The 27,562-nt window shown below is 35.4% G+C and overlaps 3 protein-coding genes across 3 annotated transcripts in view; 2 read left to right on the top strand and 1 right to left on the bottom strand.

Moving 5' to 3' along the window:
* LOC306875011 (uncharacterized protein) overlaps window positions 1–27,562 on the top strand; it is a 991,916-nt gene that overhangs the window by 894,650 nt on the left and 69,704 nt on the right. The window lies entirely within an intron of this gene.
* LOC306875037 (SLAM family member 5-like) lies at window positions 6,179–10,256 on the bottom strand. The gene is made up of 6 exons (XM_079425406.1): window positions 10,059–10,256; window positions 9,504–9,839; window positions 7,738–8,025; window positions 7,575–7,673; window positions 7,406–7,455; window positions 6,179–6,508 (listed from the first exon to the last, which is right to left on the bottom strand). The coding sequence occupies exons 1-6, from the start codon at window positions 10,207–10,209 to the stop codon at window positions 6,461–6,463; spliced, it is 972 nt and encodes a 323-aa protein (XP_079281532.1). The 5' UTR covers window positions 10,210–10,256; the 3' UTR covers window positions 6,179–6,460.
* On the top strand, window positions 15,401–25,573 carry LOC306875051 (uncharacterized protein). The gene is made up of 6 exons (XM_079425428.1): window positions 15,401–15,505; window positions 19,403–19,732; window positions 20,184–20,540; window positions 22,158–22,259; window positions 22,405–22,430; window positions 22,552–25,573. Exons 1-6 carry the CDS (start codon window positions 15,418–15,420, stop codon window positions 22,567–22,569), a joined length of 921 nt encoding a protein of 306 aa, XP_079281554.1. The 5' UTR covers window positions 15,401–15,417; the 3' UTR covers window positions 22,570–25,573.

The following is a 27,562-nucleotide window of genomic DNA, read 5'->3' as shown; positions in this document are numbered from 1 at the left end:
AACACCAACTTACAGCAGCAGACACATTCTCATGCAGAAGATGTTTATCACTCAAACCGCATTCACAGAATTAAGCAGTTCACTTTAAATTGTTATGATGAACATTTTACATTTATGGTTTGCAGATATACAAGTCCTCAATTTGTTTTTTAGACCCAAAAATGAAAATTGACAAACAGAGTTTCTTCATATAGCAACACTGAAAATGGCACATACTGTAGAGCTCAAAAAAAGTGGTAAATGCAAGCTCAAATCAGCATGCTTGATGTATAAAAACCAATGAACTTTGTTCACGCACATCAAATAAGTATGTTTTTTAAAAGCAGGTTAGTGATTTTGTTCAAAAACATTTTTTTGTTATGCTGGTTGAAAGTCTTTTCACATCCCGATAGCAATCATAAGTTAAAAAGTGGTCTGAATGTATTTATATGAATTATATCATCTGTGGAAGGTGTAGGACCATAAAGTGGTCGTCCAATCATATCTATCCAATCATATCTTAGTCCCTAACCTTATCCATATACCACCGTAATAGCAGAAAAAGTGTTTTGCAATTCAACATGAACACAATATGTAAACTGTACCTAATAATTTATTATTTTATTATTTAGTACATAGTATTTAAAGACACCTAATATAAAGTGGGACCTGTAAATATCTGATTTAATGTGTTTGACAGATCATTATACATTATATTATGCAAACAAACACATTAAAATCTGAATCACTGATAAAATAATACAGAGACGAAATGCAGAGGTTAAAGTTTCTTACCAATTTGCGTGTTTTTCTTTTGTAGAAATTTGTCTCGGCATAAGCTATTTCTACATCACACGTCTGAACTGTAGATTAAAACACAGATAGATATGTTTCTTCACAACATTTATTAGGGCACAAACGTAAGCATTTTGTAATTGCATTGTTAAATTACAAGAAATTGAGTAATAGCATTTATGAATTTGGTATTATAATGGTTCACACATACATAAATAGGTCTTAGCAGAATATGCAATAATTATAACTTTTTTCTTGACTTTTTACTTTTCATTGAAGCTGAACAAAATGACATGGTCATTCATAGCAATGTTCATTTGAACACCAGCAAACTGAATCTTCAAACAATTTCCCAAGGGCTGTCAACTGATTAAAATGTTTAGAGTATTTTTAAAATACTTGTTTAAAAGCAGTAGGTAACACTTACCTTCTTGATCGGTTCTTCTGCATTTCAGCAATTATAGCTACAATCAACAGAGATCCAGCAGCAGCAGAGATCAACACTATTAGAGGTGAGTCTTCTTGTGAAGGAGAATGTGAGTCTGGTGCTGTAAGAATAAAGCTAGACGTGAATGTGTCAGTCAGATTAACAACAAAATACTGAGATCAGATCACAAAACTGCTGCTGTACCTGAACATGGTGGACAGATTTGAGTGATGTTGATGTTGTGTTGAGTCTGGTTGCTGATGGGATTGTTGAGCACACAGCTGTAGGTGTTTTTATCCTGATATTCCACCTCCAGAGGTAGAGAGAGACTGATGCTGAGATCAGACACACTGATGCTGGACAATAAACTGTTTCCTTTGTACCAGGAGAGAGTCACATGACTCACATTCACCACTGAACACACCAATGAACAATTCTGCTGTGATGAAGATGACGATGAAGAACATTGTGAAGAGTTACTGCTGATGACAGGAACAGGCAGACGAGCTGAAAATCATGAGGAAACCTGGTTAAACCTAATCATCAATCAAATTTTTGGTGTAACTGTTTCTGTTCTGTCTCAAACTACAAAATGATCAAAATAGTTATAGGAATATTCTGATTTCAGTTCAATACCACACACACACACATGAGCTTAATGTGTACTAAATACTCCTTTAATGAAACAAGAATATTTGAAGGTCATCACATATGATCTCTACTCACCATAGACAGAAACATTGAATGTTTGTGATGACAGTTTCGCTCCACTAATATCTACTTTATAGAGTCCAGCGTGTTCAGTTGTGATGTTCATGATGGTCAGAGATCCAGTTTGATTGTCCAGCTTCAGTCTGTCTCTGAATCTCCCATCAGAAACATCATCATATTTGTTGAAGGTTTGTGTCCTTTTTTTTAATTTGAGCTATCAAATATTTTTAAGCTCCAAATTTCCACAGTATGTCATCATCTTCGTGTATTTCAGTAACATCAGTGTTTAGAGAGACAGAATCTCCCTCCATCACTGACATTATTTAATTTGTTTCTGCCCCAAAAACACACGAAGAACATGAACAAGAACAAATTAAAGCTCTTGATGGATTCTAAAGCCTGAAATCAGCTGTAGATTAATTGTTTAAATATGAACTGAATGAGCAGCAAAGTGAAAGGTGAGCCAGATAAGCATGAACCAATCTTTTTTTCATATTTTAACTTATCTAGAGTACAATCAATGTGTGAAGTTACATAATTTATTTAAAAAAAAAAATACACAATAATTAAAGCTTGAATAATTTCAAAAATATATATTTTTTAATAAATGAAACACTGAGATCAGTAGATAAAACACTCATTGAATCTCACTCTTTTGTGCAAAGAATTTCCATGACATTTACAGTTATTTATGATTACCACAGGGATATTTTTAAAAATATTTTTGAGAAACTGCTGGTAAGAATTTGCATTTGCAATTTTTAAACTAAAGATATTTACAGTAACAAAAGACACCTGGAATTTGAAAGTGTTTCACTGGTGGTTTGGGCTTTCTGAGCAAGATACATTTACAGTCACAATAGAAGGCCTGGAAATTTCAAATAAAATTTATGATGAAACAGAGAACTGCAGTAATGATATTGCATCATCTGGGGTATAACAGTAGAAAGCTGAAAGAGAATTGAACTTACACAGTTAAAATGCTTTTATAACTTACCCATCAGACTCAAGCAGCACAAACAGAACAAGCAGAACAAAACAAGTGTGTGAAGCATGTTCTTGGTTCAGTGAAAGTCTGATCTAATGTCCGCTGCTGTCTTCTGCAAACTCTCAACCTGTTGATCTGGTGATGAATCCTCCCCCAACACAGTTTGATGCTCAATTCATCATAACCTTCTCTGAACGTGTTCTGAATATCTATCTATCTATCTATCTATCTATCTATCTATCTATCTATCTATCTATCTATCTATCTATCTATCTATCTATCTATATGAATGTTCATTACGGTTTCAAACATTGACTTTTTTCTCCGACAGTCTGACTTGGTAAATATGTAAAAGTACAAGAATATTACTCTAATAATAAGAAGAATATTAATCTAGCCAACTCTAGTGTTTTACAAATGGCTGTATTTATTCAGTTTAGTCGATGTGCATAGAAATACAAAGTTCAAAAAGTTACAAAGTGTCTGCATCTAACATTTCTTACTTAAGTTCAGCTTCTGAGTCAAACCGAAAGCTGCTGCGGTCGGTTTTCTTCAGAAACGTGGTTTGTTCTGCTGGGTGGACAAACATCTTGTGCATGAGAGAACAGGCATTTAGAGCATGAGGTGAAAGGCCTCTTCCTGCTTTTATGCACAACTCAGACACTGTAACCTACAGAAACATTGAACCATGATGCAAAAGTGTAATAGAAATACAGTGGGAATAATTTATGCATACTTAATACTTTTTCACATATTATAATAAAATAGTTTAATACTGTATCTGGATAGCACTTGGTAAATTCTCAGTTAGGGGCCATGAGAAATTTTATGTCACAACTATGAAACAATAAAGACATATAAAGGTTTAGCAGATTCTCACAGAGGATTGACTTACTACAGTTGAGATTTGGAAAAACCTAAAAATAAATAAATAAATAAAAAAATGCGGCCTATTATTGACATCAGTGGGCCCATGCTCACACTGTCAGTCCAAATCCGATTATAGTGCCCTCCAAAAGTACTGGAACAGTAAAGACAAAATTGCTCTGCTGGCTGTGGAGTCAAGACATTTACAAATATGATTAAAAGATGAATATGAGACAAAACTACAGAATGTCACATTTTATTATTGGGTGATTCAACACATAGATGTTTTAGCAGCTAAGAAGTTCAGCACTTTTAGAGTTCATCCCTCGATCTGATGTGAGCATAAGTATTGGAACAGTTGCCTCAGGTCTTTCTAAGTGATCAGCTGTGTCCTGTTGCATTAATTCTTCAGATGCAGGGAATGTGTCGTATCAGTTATATCCATTACTTCTGTATTCTGAATCTTGCATTCGATGATGACACACACAAACCAGGATGAAGACGAGGGAACTGACTTTGAGAGAAAAGAAAGCAATTTGGATGCTAAAAGAAAAGATGAGGTCAGTTAGAGCTATAGCAAAAACAAAGGGTATGGAGAAATCAAGAGTTTGGAAACCACCAGCGACACCAGAAACCAACAACTACCTGATCGGCTGAGAAAACAACAGTAGTTGATGACACACAAATCAAAAAAGCTGTGAAAATGAATCCTAAAAGACATGTCTGTAAAATCACTAACAACTTCCAGAGAGCTGGGTGATGCTCTGACAATCTACTGTCCTCAGGAGACTTTGACGCAGAATTACAGATGCTACACAGCAAGATGCAAACCTCTGACCAGCACCAAAAATAGAAAGACAAGATTAGATTTTGCAAAAAAAGGTGAGCCAGAAGAGTTTTGGAACTGTGTTTATGGACCGATGAGACAAAGATGAACCTTTATCTAAGTGATGGGAAAGCAAAAATGTGGAGAAAAAAAGGGAACTGCAATGATCCCAAGCATACAGCCTCATCTGTAAAGTATGGTGGAGGTGGTGTCATGGCATGGGCATGCATGACTGCCTCTGGAACAGGCCCTCTCAACTTTACTGATGACTTCATGTATGATGACAGTAGCAGAATTAATTTGAAAGGGTACAAAACCATCTAGCCTACCAATATTCAAGAAAATGCCACCAGATTCATTGGGAAGTGCTTCTTATTGCATCAGGACAATGACCCAAAACACCCTGCCAGTTCAGTTAAGGGGTTTATAAGGGCAAAGAAATGGAAAGTCTTAGATTGCCCAAGTCAATTCCAGATTTAAATCCGATTGAACATGAATTTCACCAGCTGAAGAGGAAAGTAAAGGCAGAAACTCCCCAAAACAAGCAACAATTGGAATTGGCTGCATTAAAGGCTGGGAAAATTATTTCAAAAGATGAGACCAAGAGTCTGGTGATGTCTATGGGTCCCAGACTCACTGCTGTGATTGTGTGCAAGGGATATGCAACTAAATAATAGCTTTTAATCTTTTATATCTGCCTTATGTTCAACTGTCCCAATACTTATGCTCACATCAATGAGTGGGATGAACTCTAAAAGTGCTGAACTTTTTATTTGGTAAAACATGTATGTTTTGAAACGGCTAATAATAAAATGTGACATTCTGTAGTTTTGTCTCATATTCATCTTTTAATCATATTTGCAAATGTCTTGACTCCACAGCCAACAGAGTAATTTTGTCTTTACTGTTCCAGTACTTATGGAGGGCACTATATATCTGACTGGAATCTGAGCTAAATGATTGACTGTCCATTTGGCTTCACAAGAATGTAATACCTTCACTTGTTCATTCTGACAATGCACATACTCTCATTTATTATGCTCTGCTAGTCTGCATCATTGCATCACCTGACAGTGAAAGAAAATATTTTTGTCCACTATCCCAGAGATGCAGTCAGTTGCTGCATTCTAATTTTCATCTTAAATAGTATTCAAAATTAAAATTAGTGTGTCCCAAATCATAATATGTTATTACAATAACTTACCTTTACCCTTGCCTATTTTAACTTTATTGTATTAAATTTAAAGTTTGTATATTTCTTTTATTGTGCTACAGCTACAGCTATACATATGTGCCCTATATCTATTAAACAGCCATACAGTCATCAGGTTAAACCATTACATGTGAATATTATTATTTTTTCAGGCAGTATTGGCTAGAAGTTGTGCTGTTTTTAGAGAGATGTGGTTTTCTGCTTTGGGCACTAGAGAACGATGTTGTGCTTGTGTTACGTTTACCAAAGTATCCATCAGAGTTTATTGTGTGTGATACTTTAATCCTAATCCAGTATGAAATGTACTTATTATCCAGTTTATTTTTTTTCAAAAATAATAAATCAAGAACAGTAAATAACAGACAACAACATGACAGCACGCCTAATGGGTGTGATTAATATTTAATAATGAATATTAGGTCAATTTTCATGTGATAAACTAAAAATAGAACATTTTAGTTGAGTTTCTGAATGTTATTCTACTGATGAACCACTTAATTAAAACAAAAATTCAGACATCGCATTAACACCAAAAGATGTGATACAAAGTGAGACAGAACAGACATACTGCAGAAAATAAATGTGAATAAAACCAAAAGTGAAGTATTGTCCCATATGTACTCTGGCATCAATTCCAGTAGTTCCAGTATTTGATCATCGTTTTTTGGGGACATTTTGATACACAGCATTTGCCTTTGATTTCTGCAAGGAAACACAAACAGGAAATCCAGAACCAGCAAACAGTCTAAAAACCATTTCAAAATAATAATATTCACAATATAACTTTATAGCATCAAGCACAAGAACAGATGCTAACACAGAGTGGCTAGAGGAAATCATTCATCCAATCACATGACTTTTTAAATAGAATGATCAAATGAATGATCATCAAACATGCACAGTTGAAAGGGGTTGAAATAAGAAGGAAGCTGTCATATTTCAGGCAGAGAAACAGAGTTAAAATATTTAATTACTTTCATTCCCAACGCATTTTCCAAAGGTTTTTTCATCACAGTCTCATTAAGTATTGTTATAGTGTTTGTTAATTAAATACAAGTTGAGTTACAGTTATTCCATATATACTAATAATGAGTTCTGTATTGTCCAATTAGATGCTGTTACGTTTATTAAACGGGGACTAGTTCACTGGTTGTTTATGTTTAGAGTAGTATGCTCGCAGGCGCCGGTGTGGATGCTTGTAGTCAAACCCCCTCAGCACTGGGCAAGAGCATAAACCACGTTGTAAAGTTAAGTTTTACTAAGTAAAGTTTCTGCAACGGATTTTCTTTGTTGTGTGCTTCTCTTCACGCTTCCACGGACACTGATAAACAAACATTACAGACGAGAGCAGAACAGTATGATAATATTTCACTAAGGTGCAAACAGTAGCCTACATACACAATGGAAATAAGGTAAAAACATGCTTAAAAAGCATCCTTTTTCAAGCTGTTCCCTGTATGTAATAATGACCGAGGCCGACCACCTATGTCTGTTCTCTGTCTGTTTGATGCTATTGCAGACACAACTTCAAACAGCAAGCTTCAGTCAGAGTAACTCACTGCAACAACTTCTTGCAACTCAAATCATGCATGATCTTACCGGTTTTCCAGATTTTGATGAATCAATACCGTCTTCCTCCAGTGTCTTAACTGCAGTAACAATAATACAGACAAGTTGAAACAACAGAGCTTGCAATGTTGTATAGAAATCTGTATATCTGATCCAAATGCATTGGTTAATATTTGTAGGTAATAGTTGAATTCCTTACAAGTTTTTCTAAATTTCCTGTAGATGCAGCACATCACGACTGCAGCTACAATCAACAGAGATCCAGCAGCAGAAACCAGCGCTTTCAGCGAAACTGAGACTGGAGGATGATAGTCATTAGTGTGAGTGAATTTATACATAAATATATATCAGTGCTGACATACCTGAAGATGTGTGACAGAGTTGACTGATGTCCAGATGTTGAGTCTGGTTTCTGATGGGATTGTTGAGCACACAGCTGTAGGTGTTTTTATCCTGATATTCCACCTCCAGAGGTAGAGAGAGACTGATGCTGAGATCAGACACACTGATGCTGGACAATAAACTGTTTCCTTTGAACCAGGAGAGAGTCACATCACTCACATTCACCACTGAACACAACAATGAACAATATGATGACGATGAAAGATTTTGTGAAGAATCTCTGGTAGTGTTAGGAGTGGGCAGACGACCTGTTTAGACAGAAGAATCAGTGCAAGTGTTTTCATAAAAAAAAAAAAAAAAAAAATAATAATAATAATAAAAAAAAAAAAAAAAAAAAAAAAAAAAAAAAAATATATATATATATATATATATATATATATATATATATATATATATATATATATATATATATATTATTAATTTTTTATTTTTATTTTTTATTATTTAAATGTGTGTTACATTTCTGCTTTTAAAATACTCCAAAAATTTACTTTCATTTAGAGACCTGCATGGGACAGATTTTTCAGTCCCACTCCCACCCTCAACATTGAGGTTTTGCCCCACTCCCGCTTACCATTTACATGAAATGGTCAATTCTGTAACATCCCGTTAGTTCCACAACATCCCAGAATAAATGCTCCCAATAAAATATGTCTTATTAAAGCATCAACATTCACAAACCACTGTTATTTTTAACAGAAAAGCATATGCTGCTGCATGCATGGTTTATTGGCATAGCAGAATGCGAGCAAAGCGCGCTCCCTTTATAATCACTAAAAAGCTGACATCTCAGCTCATCGCAATCTCACAAAGCTGTTATAACACAATGAATCTTTCATTATGTCCACACTTCGTGTGTTATACTGAGAGGAAATCTACCCCAGAACTTCGTTTTGAGCAAATTAATTCTAACTTAAACACCTCTGATTGGCCATTGCATTCCAGAAATCAACAGATATGTATTTGATTGGGTACATTTCTCAATGCTGCTAACATATGTTATAACTAGAAACTCTACCTTTGATTGCGCGTTAATCATTTTTATTTTATATTTGTTGTTTTTGTTGCTATTGTGTAATAGATGAATAGCAATTAATGTTTAGATATTTCTATTTTGCGGGAGTCCTGCAAATCATTTTATTCTCCCGAATCCTGCTGGACACAAATGTGTCTACCTGCCCGCAGGTGCCGCTGTTGCGACCTAAACATCTTTGCATTGCCTTCCTTCTCGTGTTAGGAAAGAGTGCGTGGACTTTATTTTTAAAGAAGATCCAGACCACGTTAGTAAGAACTCGGTACTTTGTTCACTTCATTTTTTCATGGATTCATTCACAAACAAGGCACAATTCAACACAGGATTTTAAGAAAGACTGAAACTAAAAGACGATGTTGGATCTAAAAGTAACATCACACCACGCACGTCTGTTTTTATTACGTTCTCACTATAGCTTTGTCTATTATTACAGATATGTACTGAGTATTTATATGTCCATCTGTGAAGGATGTAGGCTATCAAATATACACAACTGTTAGCCAATCATAGCAGTGGGCGATGAGGGGATCAAAACAGAACAGAAAGTAGCCTATTACTTTAAAATGATGATATTTTTGATGTAAAAATCTTGATAACATTATAAGTGAACCTCTGAGAACAGTCCAAAATAATATATTATGAATGAATGAATTATTAATAAAACAAGAATATGTGATTTTCTTTTCTACTCACCATAGACAAAAACACTGAATGTTTTTGATGACCATTTTGCACCAATTATCTCGAGTTTATAATGTCCAGCATGTTGAGTTGTGATGTTTGTGATGTTCAGAGATCCAGTTTGTTTGTCCAGCTTCAGTCTGTCTCTGAATCTCCCATCAGGACCATCATATATGGAGAAGCTTTGCTTATCTCTGTTGATTTTCGCTATGAGAAAATGGTCAGCTCCAAATTTCCACAGTATATTGTCGTCGTCTTGTATTTCAGTAACATCCATGTGTAAAAGGACAGAATCTCCCTCTACCACTGACACTGACTGTATTTCATCTGTCAGAGCAACAAAAACACCTTCGGGACAAACAAAACAGGTATTAGACAGGTTAAGGCTTCTGATGGTTTGAAATCAACTGCAGATCTCACAATATCTTAGTTGTCTGATTTGATCTGAAAATGAAAATTACAGCAAATGAAAATAGTCTAATCAGGTAAGTAGCAGTAGTTTGCTAAACTGTTCAGAAACATGAGATATCAAGCAAAAAAAAAAAAAAAAAAACATTTATAACTTACTGATCAGACTCCAGCAGCACAAACAGAACAAAACAAACATTTTCTTCAGTTGTTCAATGCGTGAGCTAATACAACTATCTGTTGAAAACACCCACGACAGGCTTTGAAAGCCTCCCACAACAGGCTTTGACCCTCCTAGTTCAATGCACATGCTCTGTGTGTATGTTATATATAGTTACATATAAATGGTCTTCTGTCGTGTAGACTTCTTATTGACTTCTTCTTATAGACTTCTTATTGAAACAATCTTGATCTTCATCATTTAACTTTGATAATGTCTGAAAGGTATAGTTGTCTGACTATATTAGTTACTACTCCTAATAATAGAAAAGTGGTATGTTATGCCAATTTCCTTGAATTCTATGGTAACATGGATCTTACTGACTTATGTTATAATTAAACAGAATAACCTATATAGTTATTGTGTATATGGAAAAATAAAAGAGTTGGCAGTTTTACTGAGGTGTGATTTTAGCAGCTCATACTGAGTCATACTGAAACCTCATACTGAAACCATTTTCTTCAGAAAAGTACTTTGATCTGTTTGTAGTTGAAAGGCTTGTTACATGTCTGTGTTTTATCCTATGACCTAGTTTTGCCAATTCTGTTTAATTAGTTATTGAGTTCACCTGTCGAGTCCTCGTTATCTGCACTATATTTGTTCCTGTCCTTTGAGTTTGTCGGTTATTGTATATGTCTACATGTTGGTGCAGCCTGCTTCTGAGATGGCCGTGTATCCTCTCCTTGGACTATTATTAAACATGTGAATTTAGATGTTTCCCCTTCGTCGTGAGCATTCCTCTGCTCAACACGTAACACTGCTGCTATGAACTTTAGAGTTTGACTTCCTCTCTAAAACTGCTTTAGAATGAAATAAAGTAGTAAATCAATTGATCAAAACTGATGTATGAAAAGTCAAATAAGATTAATTTACATTTAATCATTCTAAGTCTAGATGCGTAAGAAAGAGAGCGGAGGTAGAGGGTGCGGAGCCGTGGCTGTTCTGTAGGAAAGCACCAATGTCTTGAACTTGATGTGAGTCACAACTAGAAGCCAGTGCAGAGAGATGAGAAGCGGCGTGACAAGGGCTGTCTTGGGCTCATTTGAAAACAAGACGTGCTGCTGCATTCTGAATCATTTGCAGAGGTGAAGAAAGGATGATACCACTGAAGAAAGTAGAGAAGGAGAAAAAGATCTGAGGTTTCATCTAAATGAAATTGGTAGAGGGTTTGGTGGTGTGACGGAAGGTAGATGTAGATTAAAAGTGATAATGGAATTATGCAAGGATGTGCAAGGTGTTATCTGTGATACAATTGCATGTAAAGAGGTCAAGCTGCTTACCTGATTCATGAGTAACTGTGTTGAGCTGCTGAAGGTCGAAAGAGGCTAGGAGAGAGTGGAAATCACCAGGATGTGACCTCACAAGGTGGATGTAAAAGCTCCCATAAAGATCTAGAGGGCTGCCATCCTCAGGGAATAAAGACAGCGAGATATCTAGTTGTTCTATAGAGTTGACCTGGGGCAACTGCAGTGTAGACTTTGCAATGTCAATACTGTTACCATTTTTTAAATGTAAATTTAAACAATTATTTATTACATTTAATATAATATATATCTACAAGTAACACCCTTTCAAAGTGTATGCCGTGCTTTTGTGAGCTTGACTATTAGCTAGCAATTAGCAAATTAGTTTGAAAGCGTCAAACCTCTTATGTCAGTGGCATATGAGCATCAGTTACATTTAATAAAGTTAGTATTGTTGTTAAGGACCAGGATAGGATGACCAGTCTCAATAAAACTCTTTTCCCTCATAACTCATTTATAATAAAGCATCCATGTAAATTCAATTACAAACATGAGCAGCAAGGTGACTGCAAACTCTTACCCCTGTCTTGAAATGTTTAAGAAAGTGAAACCAAATTTCAGCATACAAATCTTGGTCTGGCTTCAGATGATTACAGACAGACCAAGATCTGATCATCTGCCTTGCCTAATAATTGAACCAGATTAGTATATTATAAGCTCTGCGAGGGTACACAGATAAACAGATGGGCGCATTATCTAATTATAATTCCCTTAAAGGGGTCATATGACGTTGCTCCTCTATATTCTGCCTTTCTGAAACGCATCGATTTTTACAAATCTCATCGTTCTGAGAAGCAAGGCGTGCTCTGATTGGCCAGCTATCAGTTCATTGTGATTGGCCGAATACCTCAAGCGTGAGACAGAAATGTTACGCCTCTTACGGTATTGCGATGCTGTGTCCATGGAGCGATGACACTGGATGGAGTAAAACAATAAAACCCATTATAAACGAGGCATTTGTTGCAGTCAGTGGGGACATAATTACTGATTATAATGACTTATACTGTCTTTTTACGTAAACATTACCATGTCTGCATTTGTGATCGGAGAAACAACAAACAACAAGCACTACTCTGCACTGCTCAAAATTCATGTTTGAATAGTCGGAGGCAAATTCTTTAAATTCTTGGAGAGTATCCTCGAAAAAAACGGTTATGTCTTAAGTGAAAGTAGTCAGTTGAGAAAGAAATTGGATGTGCATCATTATATTGGATGCATTGTCTCTTAAAGTGACCGCACCTAATTTATTAGCTGCTGTCGGTGTCCTTAATGTTAATCCAAGAAAATTAAAGAAAGAATCAGTGCTCTTGACTTAATTACTTTGTAGTTTTAACAATAATTAATACAGTCAAACCAAAAATTATTCAGACACCAGATATAATATTTTGATATTTTTTTATTAGTGGGTGCAGGACACTATTGTTCATGTATGTAAGTGAGGATAGCAAAATAAAGTAAACTCTGATATATTTTACCCCCCCAAAAAAATATTCATACAGTGGACTACCAGTAAAATTGATAAAAAAACAAAAACAATAAAAATAAAAAAAGGGACCAAAAATTATTCAGACACTTTGACCTGAAAGTGTTTTTTCTCAGCTTTCTTCAAACCTGAAAAAAATTAAACATTGTGTAAATAGCACAAATAAATAAATAAATAGAACGAACATACAAATTAAACAATTTCAAACAAGGCCCACTGGTACAACCTGCAACGGTTGATATATGTATTATTTTACAAAAATAATTACATTTAAAATTTTACAAAAAAAAATATGTTCTATAAGAGATATGTTCCAACTATCATAAATGAACAGCTGAATGATCAGATAAACAGTTCTTGAAATGCAGTACACATACATAAGCTACACAGAGAGATTCCTTGCCTTGTTAGATTTTTCACAGAAACACGGCATGGACTTTCAAGCCTTGTTCATCAACACAATTTGATATGAATGTGTCCAGCTCCTCCGGATACTCAAACAATCAGAAATCAGACAATGAAATAAACAAGTGATTAAAAATGTGAAAACAATACACAATAGACAATATATTGTATTGTACAGATGTGCTATATACAAATTATGCAAGATAATTTGGATAGATGTATGATATTAAATCAAAAACATATGTATAATAAATATAAGTATGGATAGTTTGGTATTGCACATTTTATTGCACAGTGGGGAGAACATTTAACTGTTCATGAGGTAGATGGCCTGAGGGAAGAAACTGTTCCTGTGTCTGGTCGTTCTGGTGCTCAGAGCTCTGTAGCGTCGACCAGACAGCAACAGTTCAAAGAGGGAGTGTGCTGGATGTGAGGGGTCCAGAGTGATTTTGCCAGCCCTTTTGCTCACTCTGGATAAGTACAGTTCTTGGAGAGTGGGGAAGGTTGTACCAATGATTTGCTCAGCAGTCCGGACTACCCTCCGTAGTCTTCTGAGGTCAGATTTGGTAGCTGAGCTGAACCAGACAGTTATTGAAGTGCAGAGGATGGATTCAATGATGGCAGAGTAGAACTGTTTCAGTAAGTCCTGTGGCAGGTTGAACTTCCTCAGCTGGCGAAGAAAGTACAACCTCTGCTGGGCCTTTCTGACAATAGAGTCAATGTGAATGTCCCACTTCAGGTCCTAAGAGATGAATAAAAAGTCAAAATCTCTTGCTTCATCCAATTCGACCCCAGGTAGTCTTTGATGGCATTTTGTTGATTTTTACTGTCCATCTGGAGTAAGGCAGGCCCTTTCACCTCCCCACTGAATAACTCACGGTGACTCTGTATCCAGCACAACACTGGGCCAATGTCTCTTACAAACTTCCACTTCTGTTAAAAATACAGAATATGCGTGGGGGGCATATTTGTCCACTAAATAGTATTTACCTCATCATTCTACATACGAGAATGTTTTAAACCACAAAAATCAATCAATCAATATCTAGAGAAATGCTCCCACCATACGTAATTTTCTTTAATGTTGAAACTGCAGCAGGGACCCCTCATCCCAGCAGAACTGTTCTGCATCAGGCTAGGAACAAAAATGTGTAGAATGCTGTAAAACATGACAAACAAACATTGACAATCATTATGTGATCTTTCCATTAATATAGAATGATACCAAGATAATTTGTCACAAACACAGAGTTATCCAGCAATTCATAGTGAAATGATGTGGTTGCTCAACCAAGTTACTGTGCAAGGGTTCTGTGATCAGTGTATATCATTAAAAATATCATATGTACCTGTGTGAGTATTGAGTGTGGGAGGAGGTAAGTACATACTGTATGTGTGAGATAGATGAAGTGTGTGTGTGTATAGACGGTGTTATAAAAGAAAATTGCACATTCAGTCAGCATTCATTTTATGTTGTAAACTAATAAATATATAGTGCACTGATTTTTTTATGGCATAAAATGAACTCTGACTGAATGTGCAATTTTTAATTTTAATAACCCTTTTTATAATAGCTGCATAACACTCTTACCTACTCGTATACACACTCTATCCCTCTCCCCACACACATGATATTTTAATGACACTGATCACAGAACCCTTGCACAGTATCTCGGTTGAGGAACCGCATCATTTCACTTTCTTGCTGGATACACACACACACACACACACACACACACACACACACACACAAACATGCATGCATGCATACTGATATCTAGGTAATAACGTGCCTGTGTACAGTTCAAAACACATACGCATGCTGCAGCTAAACTGTTTATACATGCACACAAACGACGCACACATTCAAGTTGTCAACGTTTTAAGTCTTTGTAAAGACCAATTTTTTTTTTTTTTTTTTTTACTTACCAACACAGCAAACTTCATTTTAGCGATTGTAAACAATTCGACTTATCTTCTTATCGATGCTTCTTTTTGTTTCAAAATAATAAGAAAGTGACGTATTTGGACATGGGCGTGGCTTGTGACGTCACGCTGCCTGCAGCTATCACTACATGAGAATCTCAGGAGCATTTGTTTGATCAAATGAGCATTATTATTATTATTATTATTATTATTTTAGGCTTGCAAATGAAGCATCTATTAATCTTCCTATTGATTTTGCCCTACCATGGTAAGACATTTAAATGTTAAATGCTCTCCCATTTCCACCTATACTTACTTTATATTCGAAAAAAAAAAAAAAAAAAAAAAATATATATATATATATATATATATATATAGTATTTTGCTCGCAGTGTGTTTTGATTGACCATTGTAGACATTTATTTGCTATATCTCTGGTTTAGCCAACGATGTGTCGGACTTACAAATAACCTGCTAGTTTCAGTTTCGCAGACAATTTTATTTTTAACTGCGTCACAACGCCTATAGCTTAGCCTGAAGTTGCTATCATTTACAATCAAGCCTACACCCATGAATTTATCTTTGTTTTTGACAGCATGTGTGGCATTACGCTGTGTTGATGCATTGAAAATGTTAACAGTGTTAAATGTTAACGCGCTATTTCGTTTTTGTTACGCATAACTTACACCTACGTTATCACCATAGACTGTAAAAAAAAATTGGTTTCTGCAGACGGAGGTGGTGAACGGGGTATTTCCCAGTCATTTAAGTAACGTTATCAAATGCAAATCTGAAATCGTGTTCCATTCGCCCTTTGCTTGAGTGTGACTTGCATTTTTTCTATTTTCTTTTTAAGCGTTTTTGGTTATTTATATATTATATTATATTACTGCAATATTAATATTATTATGTAATATTTTTGAAACAATGTATAAAGCGCTATAGAGATAAAGGTGACGTGATTTGACTTGATCGGAAAAGTGCCGTAGACATTAAAATACAATGTATGTCCTACTAATGATGTTGTTTTTAGATGCACAGTGATAGTTTGTAGTTTACATGTGTATATACATAAATATACAAGTGTAACATTTATAATTACTATTCCCCGCCTCCAGTTTACTCACATGTTCACATGTAGCGCGTTGCGTTCTGGGAAACAGTAACCCACGCAGTGTCATTTTCAGGGTTCTTCGAACCGTCAGTAAATACAATTATTTTATTGGTGAAATGTAACTCCATATAATTTAGCTATACACCAGCCAGACATAAGCTTCGATTTCCTTTTTATTTCTTCCTGTAATTGCAAATCAATTAATGGCATTATACATTTCCAAGGGGGAATTTCAGTATGGAACTGTTTGACAATATTGTATAGTATGTAAACATGCCTTCCTTGCTTTTGCATCTCCTATCTATCCAAAACTCCTAAAATTTGATTTATTATATTCCCAACACTCTTGTACTATTGCCTTAGGTTGTAACTCATTGTGCCCTTGTATGTTCACCCAATACGCAAGTATAAGTTTAAGTCTTCTAATGCTTAGTGGCATCTCCCCAATTTCTACCTGTAAAGCCGCTACTGCAGATGATTTAAATGCTCCACTACATATTCTGAGTGCTTGAGCTTGCTCTGTCTAATTTCTTTAAGTTTGTTTCTGATGCTAACATATAAGCTATACACCCATAATCAAATGTTGACCTCATAAGAGCCCAGTATATCTTTCTCAACGAAGACCTAGTCTCTCCCCAATCTAGTCCAGGCAAGCAACGCAAGACATTGTTAATTTTCTTACATTTTAATTTAATTTGATCAGTTTGCTGTTTCCATGTCAGCTTTTCATCTAAAAGAACCCCACAAAACCTAATAACCCTAACTTGTTCAGGTTCTTGGTCATTTAACTTAAATACAATTTTCTTATGTTTCTTAGCAAAACAAATTACCTGTGATTTTGTTACTGATATTTTTATTCTCTACAATGTTTCTTAGGGCTGAATATAATGTCTGTCTTGACGTCATATCCGCGTCAAGACAAAAACGCTGTCATCAAGTTTATCTTATGACAATTACGTTAATGTCACCATCGTGAACGTGAGTTAAAGGTACATTGAACTGAAATGCTTGTCTTCCTAAGCAAATCACGATAGCCCATCTTTCTTTTGTGTGAAAAGTGACTGTCACCCCATCCTTCCACATGCAAAACAAACAACTTCCTGATCTTTCCTGCCTTTCTCCAAACAATGCCTTGCTATGTGACCATCCTTTCCACATGCATGACAGACAAAGCTTTGATGATATCTCTCATTGTCTTGACAATGTCTAGCAATGTGACCAGCATTTTCACATGCATAACAGAAAGTAACACCTTCTGAATTTGCTCTTGTCCTTGGTCCAAATGTCCTTAAAATGCCCTTGGTCTCTGATGAAAACCATAGTTAATCTTGAACACTTTCCTGCCAAAGGCAGCAACTGGATGTCTGGATTCTGCAGCTTTTATTTGCATTAAAATATTGTGTCATTTTAGAAATGATTTGCTCGTGTGGTGTATTTACATCTACATGCAGAGTAATGGCTTCCCGCACTTGTGGATTTCTCTGTGCAATTAATGCAGACTTATACATGAGATTTTGTTTAGTTGCATTTGGAACACCACTGTAACAGCTAAACATTTCCCACAACCTAGATGCAAATGCCCAATGATGCTTTTCAGATTCCATTGTCACCTCAGTTATCTTTCTCATTTTATCCAAATCAGTCACAACAACTCTAAGCAGAGCTTCTCTCCCAGCACCTTTGTTTGCTCTTTTCTCTCATTTCCTGTGAGAGAGTACTAGTTAATGAGCGAGGAATGCAGATCATAAGAAGTCTACAAGCATCTGCGTCTGATACACTGGGTCAGGGCAGACTATAGTTTCTTACAGAACTTCCAAAAAAAATATTTAATATGCATCATCAGAAGCTTAGAATATAATTGTTCATCTTGAACAACAATTTATAAATAGTTTTGTTGCCAGAGGTCAAGTTTTTTTCAACAGCTCAAGTATTTTTCATTTGATGCGTTTTATGAAACGTTTTAGCTATTCTACAAACTTATCATAATTAAAATGTTTAGACTACATTTTAACCCTCTGATGCATCGTGGTCACTACAATGGACAGATATTTGGAAGCCATTTTGAACCATTTAAGATGTAGCATCATGTCCAAATCATCAACTGGCGAACCCCCAAAGTGTTGTCTACGATTCCATTTAATTGTTGTATTTTTATCAATTTTTTTGTTGTTGTTTTGAGATATTGCATAATATATTTAAAATGACCACCGGAAAAGGGGATGCACCATGTACCTTGGGAATAAGTGTTAAATACATTTATTCTCAGAAAACCAGACCGGTACAAAAATATTTTCCAGTTAAATAGGATGTCAGAAATAGATTCGTCCAGATTTTAACAATATTTTTCAAGTACATTTTTTTCTGTGACAGAAAACATATCTGTTCACTACAGTGGACGTCATGCACCAAAGGGTACAATTCTGCCTATGGGCCTATATATAGGTTTCTGCCTTATTTGTATGTTTTATCAAAATTATAATATAATTTACACTTGGTTTTATTAAAGAGAAGAATCAGAATCATAAATAAATGAATAAGCATTTATTTCAATGCTTACAGTCTATATTTATTTAAGTCTATACTTTGTTTAAGGCTGATGTTATTAAAACAATGCTAATCTTTTCTAAATGGTCCGATTTTGTATAATTTAAGCGTTTAAATTATGATTGAATATTCCCTGAAGGTGTGACTCTATATAGTATAGGTCATTGTTGTCGTATTTCAGCTATAACATGCCAATAGCACTTGAGAGCGGCCTGCAAAGGAACATCTCATTGGTTTTACTTACTGAACATGTATGCGTAATAGGTGGAGTATTCATTATGAAGACAGGAAAATAGTTGGTTGCATGAATACAATTCAGCATGAAATTTATGTAAAAAAAGACGATATAAAATATGAATCAGTATGTGTTAAATGGATGTGTTACTTTATGAATCCAGAAATATTTCTGTACTCACAGTCTTTATTATGTAGAAAAATATTTCCACTGAATTTTTTCTGTTGTGTGTTTTTGTTTGGCTTATGATTGTCTGTTCATTTCTTCTTCAGGTGCATCTGGTGTTGGTACAGATGACGTGTCAGTGATGGAGGGTGATTCAGTCACTCTACACACTGATGTTAAAACAAACCAACAAGAAGAGGTTGTATGGTATTTTAATGACACTCGCATTGCCCAAATTAGTGATTATCTCAGTAAAACCTGTACAGATGTTCAGTGTAATAAAGGCACTGAGAGATTCAGAGGAAGACTAAAACTGGATCATCAGACTGGATCTCTGACCATCAGAGACATCACAAACACAGATTCTGGAGATTATAAACTAGTGACAATCAGCAGCAAAAGCAGCAGTTCAAAGATCTCCAGACTTGCTGTTCATGGTGAGTCATATAATAAATGTTAATAGGGAGATTATACATGTTTTAAGTACATCATGTATTTGTTTTTTCCACTTGCCTGTATATTCACTTAAATTATATAGATAATTTCTTTAAAACTCATTTATTTTTAATTTGGAATTTGTAGATTTATTTGTGGATTGATCGAGTTGTTAGTTTTAACAGTTAGTTTTGCTCTAAAGTTAGTTTTGCTCTGAAACAATGACAGTCTCCCATCATATAATATCTGACCAGCTTCTCTTATTTGAGTCTTTAATGTAAAATCAGTATGTAAAATGTGTTTTGGAAGTATAAAACTTGGATAAATGTTGTTTGTCGATTCAAAGTCAAGAAAGGGCTTGTTCAATTGCATTCATGTTTAAAGTTCTCTCAGGTTATGTAGGTTTTTTTTCATCAGCAGTGATCCTCCAGCAGCTGTTGGTTTGTGTTTCAGGTGTTTCTGCTGCTCAACAAGATAAAAAGAACACCAAGTCTGTAGTGGAGGGAGAATCTGTCACTTTAGATGCTGGTTCAACAAAAAACCCAAATGATTCAATGGCGTGGTTTTTTAATGACACTATCATCGCTGAAATCACTGGAGATCAGAGTAAGATCTGTACAGACGATCAGTGCAAAGAGAGATTCAGAGACAGACTGAAGCTGGATCACCAGACTGGATCTCTGACCATCATGAACACCAGAACTACAGACTCTGGAGATTATCATCTACAGATCAACAGCAGCAGCATCCGTAGTCGTCGTCACAGCATCGGCGTCACCAGTTTTAAGAGTTTCAGCGTTTCTGTCACTGGTGAGCATAAGTCTGCATTTCAGTGCATTTTAAAATACATTTCAGTGTTTTATATCAATCCAAGATCGCTTTGACCCAATAGCGGCTTTTCGTGTGAGCCAGGTATAACAATGAGCCAGGTAGCCTCGGACCCTGAGCTGGAGGCCAAAATCAAGCTGCATTTCCACTGACCTGGCAGCGCTATTCTAAAAACCTGCCTTCTAGAAGCAAACATCACACAACCCCACCATTTCATAGAAGCGGACATTTGGTCCTTATGTCGCGGTCCTACTCCACCCGCTCCGAGAGCGGGATTCGAACCGCAGGCGCTCTAACAAGGAGGCTAAAGGCCACAGCCTCTAGCGTCTGTCGCTAGAGCGCCACTTTAGCACTTAGCTTTAGCATCATTAGCCTTACAACAGAGTGCCAAGAAGCTCTTTCAGAAGGGCATTTCAGAAAACAAACATGTCATACTTTCTTTGTCTGGAGCTGATGTTCGCGCACGAAGTGTTGGTATTGATTCCTACACGTATTGGGGACTTTACCAATTTTTTTCCCAGATATTTCCTTAGACAATGAAACTTAACCACAGTGTCCTCAGTGGCCTCTTTGGCTCTGACATTGTATATCTCCAGCAGCTACAGTAATCAGTAACGTTAATGGCGGAGGCGGACCACAGCTTTTCACTCAGGGCTGTGTCTATGCTTATAGGGCAGCGTCACAAACGGGCGGGATTTTTCTCCTCGGTGACGTGAACAGAGGGAGAATCTAAAACTGCTCATTCTGAGAGGCTGTTTATATATTTTTTAGATTATAAATAAATGAGTGTGCGGATTTTTACCATTATATGCTGGATGTTTTCACACACTGCAGCCACACAACTGTGTTCAAACACCTTATAAAAGTGATTTTTGCATAATAGGTCCCCTTTAAGTATATGCAGATAACAAACTAAACTTACAGGTGTGATAATCAAATGAATTGCCATAGTAATCTAATGGAATGAAAACTAAACTGACAGTTCGTGACAGGACCATGGAATTAAGTGGGTGGAAAATCTCTAGCCTTTGGCCCTGAGGAAGCCCTGACGAGAGACTATTAAGCCCTGGAAGTGACAGTGGGAATGCGACTGGCATATTATGTTGTAATGTAATATAAGTAATATCTATCTATCTATGACCTGCACAATTTGTTCTCAGTTTTGTCTGTGTATCGACCACATTTGTGATTGGATGTAAAACTTCCTGCTTCAAATGCAGTCAATAAATTTGCAATATGATTTACTAAAATTAATACAAATGCACACAATTTTAAAGATATGATTTAAAGTATTTTCACAAGATTTATATATATATATATATATATATATATATATATATGTATTACATATATAATTAATCTCTGTCACAAGAGCAAGAAAATAGTTTTCACAAATTTGAGCACAATTGCAAACTTCTTAATTTTATATAAATGTTTAATAAAAAAAGAAGCTAAATTTGAGTAGTGCTGGTCTTGGTCTTGACTCATTCTCACCACACTTGTCTTGGTTTTGACTTGGTTTCGACTGAGGTCATCTTGACTTAAACCCTATACTCTAGTAATAATGACTGTCTTTTTTTTTTCTTTTTTTTTCTAAAGCTGTTCCAGATTCAGGTTTGTCTCCAGCAGCTGTAGGAGGAATATGTGGTGTTCTGCTGCTCGTTGTCTGTGCAGTTGCTGGTGTTCTTGCAAAAAGGAAAGGTGCGAATTAAAGCTGGTTTAACAAGACACAAATATTAAATGAAGTGTGAAGAGAATTGTTAATATGTGGAAATATGCATATGCATAATCTAATGAAACAAAGTAATGGATGTTTAATTGAGCTTGTTTTGTTTTTTTCAAACAGGCATCTGTATGCTGCAAAATAATCAGGTGAAACATCAAAAATATTTTCACTACATACGAAGTTGCATTCTCTGGTCTCTCATGTTTTTGTGTTAGTGTAACTAAATCATTAATCCTGTTAATTTGTTTTATATTTTTTTTCTTCCAGGAGAACTATGAGCTCTAAATCAAGAACAGAACCAAAGAGCCTGCCAAAGACACTTCATTTTCTACTTAACTGCTATGCTCAGTCAGGAGGCCAAGTATCAATATCTTCATTACCATAAGCTTTACCATGATTTGCTATAAGCTTTGTATTTACAAATTGGAAGTTATATATTTATATATCAGTGCTTCCGCATTTCTCTCTCTCTCACACACACACACATGAATTAAGCTGCATGAATCAGGTTCTCGCACATTTCTGAACTTGAACCGCTCTCTCTGTGTTTACGTGTTAATTACATGTCTTAATTTGACACTCAAATATAGGCCAGCTGCGATGCAGTAAACCTTCCCCTCATGATTAGAATCTAGGAAGCTGTCTACATAGTGCCAAATATACACTGCAAGCAGCTTTCGTTTCATAATACATATGACAATGCGAGTTGACAAGTTGTTACATTATTACATGCGGTCGGTAACGCTGGTTATACTCTTCAAACTGTTGTGTTTTGTAGGCTGTGTTTTAAAAGCGAAAATAACTCCTCAGTGCCACTAAGTGTCCAAGTTCTATTCCGTTAATGGTAAATACATGAATTTTCCTATAACACTAAAAATATTTCAGCACACAACATTTCAAAACTGAATAGTGTTAGCTTTATGTGATTTTATTATAGTATTTGCAAGGCTGCTCTTGTGGTGGCTTCTGCCAGTGCTATGAGGAATCATTCTCAGAGTCTTGCGGTTTTGATGACAGAATTTAGATTTTATTATCAGAGACAATAAAACCGAGAGACCCTGCAGTGAATCTCCCGAATCTGTGTTCGTGCCCTCTTAAATACAGGTTTTCCCCCTAAGGCGTGTTCAATACATTTCCTATATCATTATTGTTACAGTGTTATATTACAGTCTCCAACTGTTTCCTAGAGCAGACAATAGGCCCCAATTTATGTTACGTTAAAGGAAGAATCCCTATTGTGTCAAAACACGATGTGCAGCTTTACCTTAAACCATACGTCTGCACATTCCATTCTTCTGCAGGCCTCTACACATGCAGGCAGATACAATTTTATAATAGTAGCATAACTTGATACATAAATGTCAATTTTCACATTGATTACATATGATTAATTTGTATTTTGATTAATACAACTCTTCTACACTCTTTGTAAAACATTCCAACACAGTGTGCCAACGTCTGACCGATATCATTACAGTGAAGTGAAACACTGTCTGCCAGACTAGAAGCTGTAATCACAACCTTAATACACAATGACCGAACTGGATTTATTAAAAGGAGACATCCTTCAGAAAATACCATGCTTGAAAACAATAGCATCGTTAGATGTAGAAAAAGCATTTCATTTCTCTTCTCCCTACTTAATCATTTTGGATTTAATACACATTTCACCAACATGATCAAAATAATCTCTTAATCCCCTGTAACCACAAGAATCATCTCAAAGCCATTATCTTTCAAAAGAGGTGCTCGGCAAGGATGCCTATTGTCTTCTCTATTGCAGTCTTTATTCGAACAACTAGCAGCATTAATTAGGACGTCCACATAGTATTTCTTGAATTCAGTCAGATTCATACCACCATAAATTAATCTTATATGCAGATAATTTATACATTACAAACCCATCGTCTTCCCTCCCATCAGTACACAAACTCATTAACTATTTTAGCTGTATGTCTGACAACTTTATTGGTACACATTCCAAGATCCTGCCTATCACTGTTTACCTCACTTGGAAGAAAACTGCCTTGACATAGCACAAACTGCCTCTCTCCTCCAATAGTGCAATTATAAAATGTTATTTGAAGAACAAGAAGCCGTGTATAAAACTATCCACAGACGCCATAATATGTCATATAAATTTTAACATAAAACATGAGCCCCAATTGCGTAAACACTGCTTCAAAGAAACACAAATAAACTGTATATCAGTAATAAAACAAGGAACAAACCAGCACATTAACAGAACAATAAGTGCTAAACCTTTAGTATAGAATGCTTTATATCAGCTGCTAAAGTGAGCCAGTCACCAACAGGGAACACTATAAGACCTATTAATGCACTGATCTGATTATATTATCTTGCCTGTTTACTTGAATGCCTTACAGATGGGCATTTTCAGACAGTGTCATGCTGTGAAAAATGAGCATTCTATGTAGAGAATATGCACAAATATGCAAATGAGTTTAAGGCATTGCATGAACAGAAGAGCTATTTATGTTTACCTGGAGGAAATTAATTCATCATGCTGAAGCACAATTTCCACACTGTAGTATTTTTTTTATTATTATTATTGTTATGTTGTTATGCTAAGGTACTGCTAGTCAAGTTGTAATATTGAATGTAATGCATTGTAATCAGCATTTATGATTTTTATGAGATGCTGGTTATCCTACACATTTTCTATTTGTTATAAGTGTTTTCTCCATCTCATGTCTCTTTCTGTTTTATTTATATGAATCATTTTTCGATGCGCTGCATTTGCCCAGTGTTGTTTTATATTATGTAATTATTTTGTGCTGGTGTGTAGTGTGTCATACTGACAAATTTTCTGAATTTTTTGAATGTAATCAGATTTTTTTTTCAGGTTTCAAAATCTGATTGGTATCAAATCTGATCCCATTCAGAAATAATGATATCTGCCAACAGTTTATATCAGAAGATTTGTCTGAACTCTCAACTTCAGAGATCGGTGCAAGATAGACATGTTTTAAAACATGTTTTAGAAGTGTCATCATGGTGCTGATTTTTGTGACATAAATGTAACATAGAAACATGCCAGAGGTGAAGTACTGTAATGGCCTATGTCAAAATCACCCATTCAATCTTGTAAGATAAGATGCAATAATAGTGTTTTTTGATATCTTCAGATTATATATATATATATATATACACATATATATACTTTGCACCAGCCTATGAAGAAGTTGAGCCTATGAATGACTATTTTACAACAAAAATGAACTTCTGTATGTTCATACATTCCATTAAAACAAGTGAGATTCAATTGATCTGTTCAGTTGACTGTCATTATTTTAGAGTTTGCTAGACTAAATGTCAACATGCATTTATTCATTTCACTTGCACAAAAACAGATTCAGTATTCCTCAAAATGAATAAAAATTCAGAATGGCACCTCAGCTGAAAGGTTTGTTTGTAGCTGCACCCTCTACTGTTCAGACGTGAATTTACATTTCCTTCAGCCTGAGGCTGATTAATTTAGCTTTTGATGTGAAAGGGCCTTTACATTTGGCAAAAAAAAAAAAAAAAAAAACACTTTAAATGATGTTCCAGTATGTATACAGCTTGTAATATCCATTTTATAGTAGTAGTAGTGCTTACTAATGTATATATTATAATCCATTTTGTACATCTCACACTTGATAAGCAGGTAAAAAAATATATATATATACCACAGCACATTGAAGGAGGGACACAAGCTTTATCTAATGAGAGAGACTAATGTGTCATTGATTCATGGATACAGATAATACAACACACTGTACAATTTGGATTACTTTGAATGAACCAGAATTCGAAAGTAGTAGATTTTTCATCATTTTTTGCCACTTCGACGGATACATCTTTATAAAAGGACTAATATGGGAGCAAGAAAAAAGCATTTGAACTGTGTTGGGGAAATATTTATTTCATTTGTTTGACCAGCAGGCCTAACTGAACAGCCACCATATACTTTGGTCTTTAGCATTTTATGCTACCATTAAGAACTCTATATTAGATTGCAGCAACAGGTTACAAATACAATTAATTTACCAACCAGATGCCACAAGCAGAAGAAAACAAACAAGTGAACCATTTTCAAATAAGATGGCCCCAACTTACACTGTATCGAGAGAAAAAATAAACAAACAAACAATTAAAATGTTTACAGTTTAGCTGAGGGGAAAGTACTGGTAACCAAAGCTTAGTTTCATGATCACTAAACAGTACTTTTAGACCACATTACCTTTTTGATGCCATTATATGTCTTATTTTATTTTTCCAAATAAAACCAAAAAGCATTTTAATTGCACCCACACATTAAACCTCTTGTTGATTTTATTAATAATTGTATTTAAATGTAAATGTATAGTTTTTCTCTGTTTAACCTCTTGTAGATCTGACTTGTATCAAAATAGCAGTAGCCACACCCACCAGCCCGGAGATCGCTAATCAGATCACAGCTTCAGCAATATCACATCAATGGACATAGACTTCTTAAAAAAAAAAAAAGTGATTTTTAACAAGCTGACTTTCTTCCTCGTCAGAAACTTAAAATCGCAAAAATACAGGTAATGTCAATGTGGCAAAAATAAATAAATAAAATGATCCCAGTGTAGCATTTGGACCAATCAGACACACAATTGTTCATTAGAATTAACAAACCAATTATTCATTAGATTAACAAATAACCACAGACCCCCTCACCCAATAAACATACTGGGTGCCAACCAGGATGTCTGTGAACGACCACAGTCCTCTGTTACCATGGTAACCAGGACACCTCAGCCAGAGCAGATAAACTTTACGACCTAATGGCATGTTGAGAGTTCTCCCTCTCACTATCTTTTACCCATAGGAAAAACATAATGCCCATAAAAATGGACCCTTCTCTAATTAATTCATATAAAAACCTTTCAGAGAATAATAATTCATAGAAATATCCTTCAGGTCATTGTGTATTGTTACTATTGTCTTTTGTATTGGATACTGCTTTATGCATGCTTACGATAGAATCACTTTCATATATTTCAATTCATATAACCTTACCCATACCATGTTTAGTGATCTCGGAATAAGAAAGAAACAGACTAATATTAGCATAGATGCCATTCTTCAAAAGATGTAACAAGTACATCGGGTGTTATGGGAAGTGTTCCCATTCAGGGTGACCTAATTAATGCAGCCTAACAATCCTTTAACGGATTTGAATATTAGAAGCATATTCGCGTATTATGTGTAAGCAAGGTTAAAGAGACGGGTCTTTGATCTAGATTTA

Source organism: Barbus barbus (assembly GCF_936440315.1).
Source record: "Barbus barbus genome assembly, chromosome: 9".
Taxonomy (NCBI): domain Eukaryota; kingdom Metazoa; phylum Chordata; class Actinopteri; order Cypriniformes; family Cyprinidae; genus Barbus; species Barbus barbus.
Note: the sequence above shows the minus strand (reverse complement) of the source record. Positions and strands in the feature narration are given on the sequence as shown.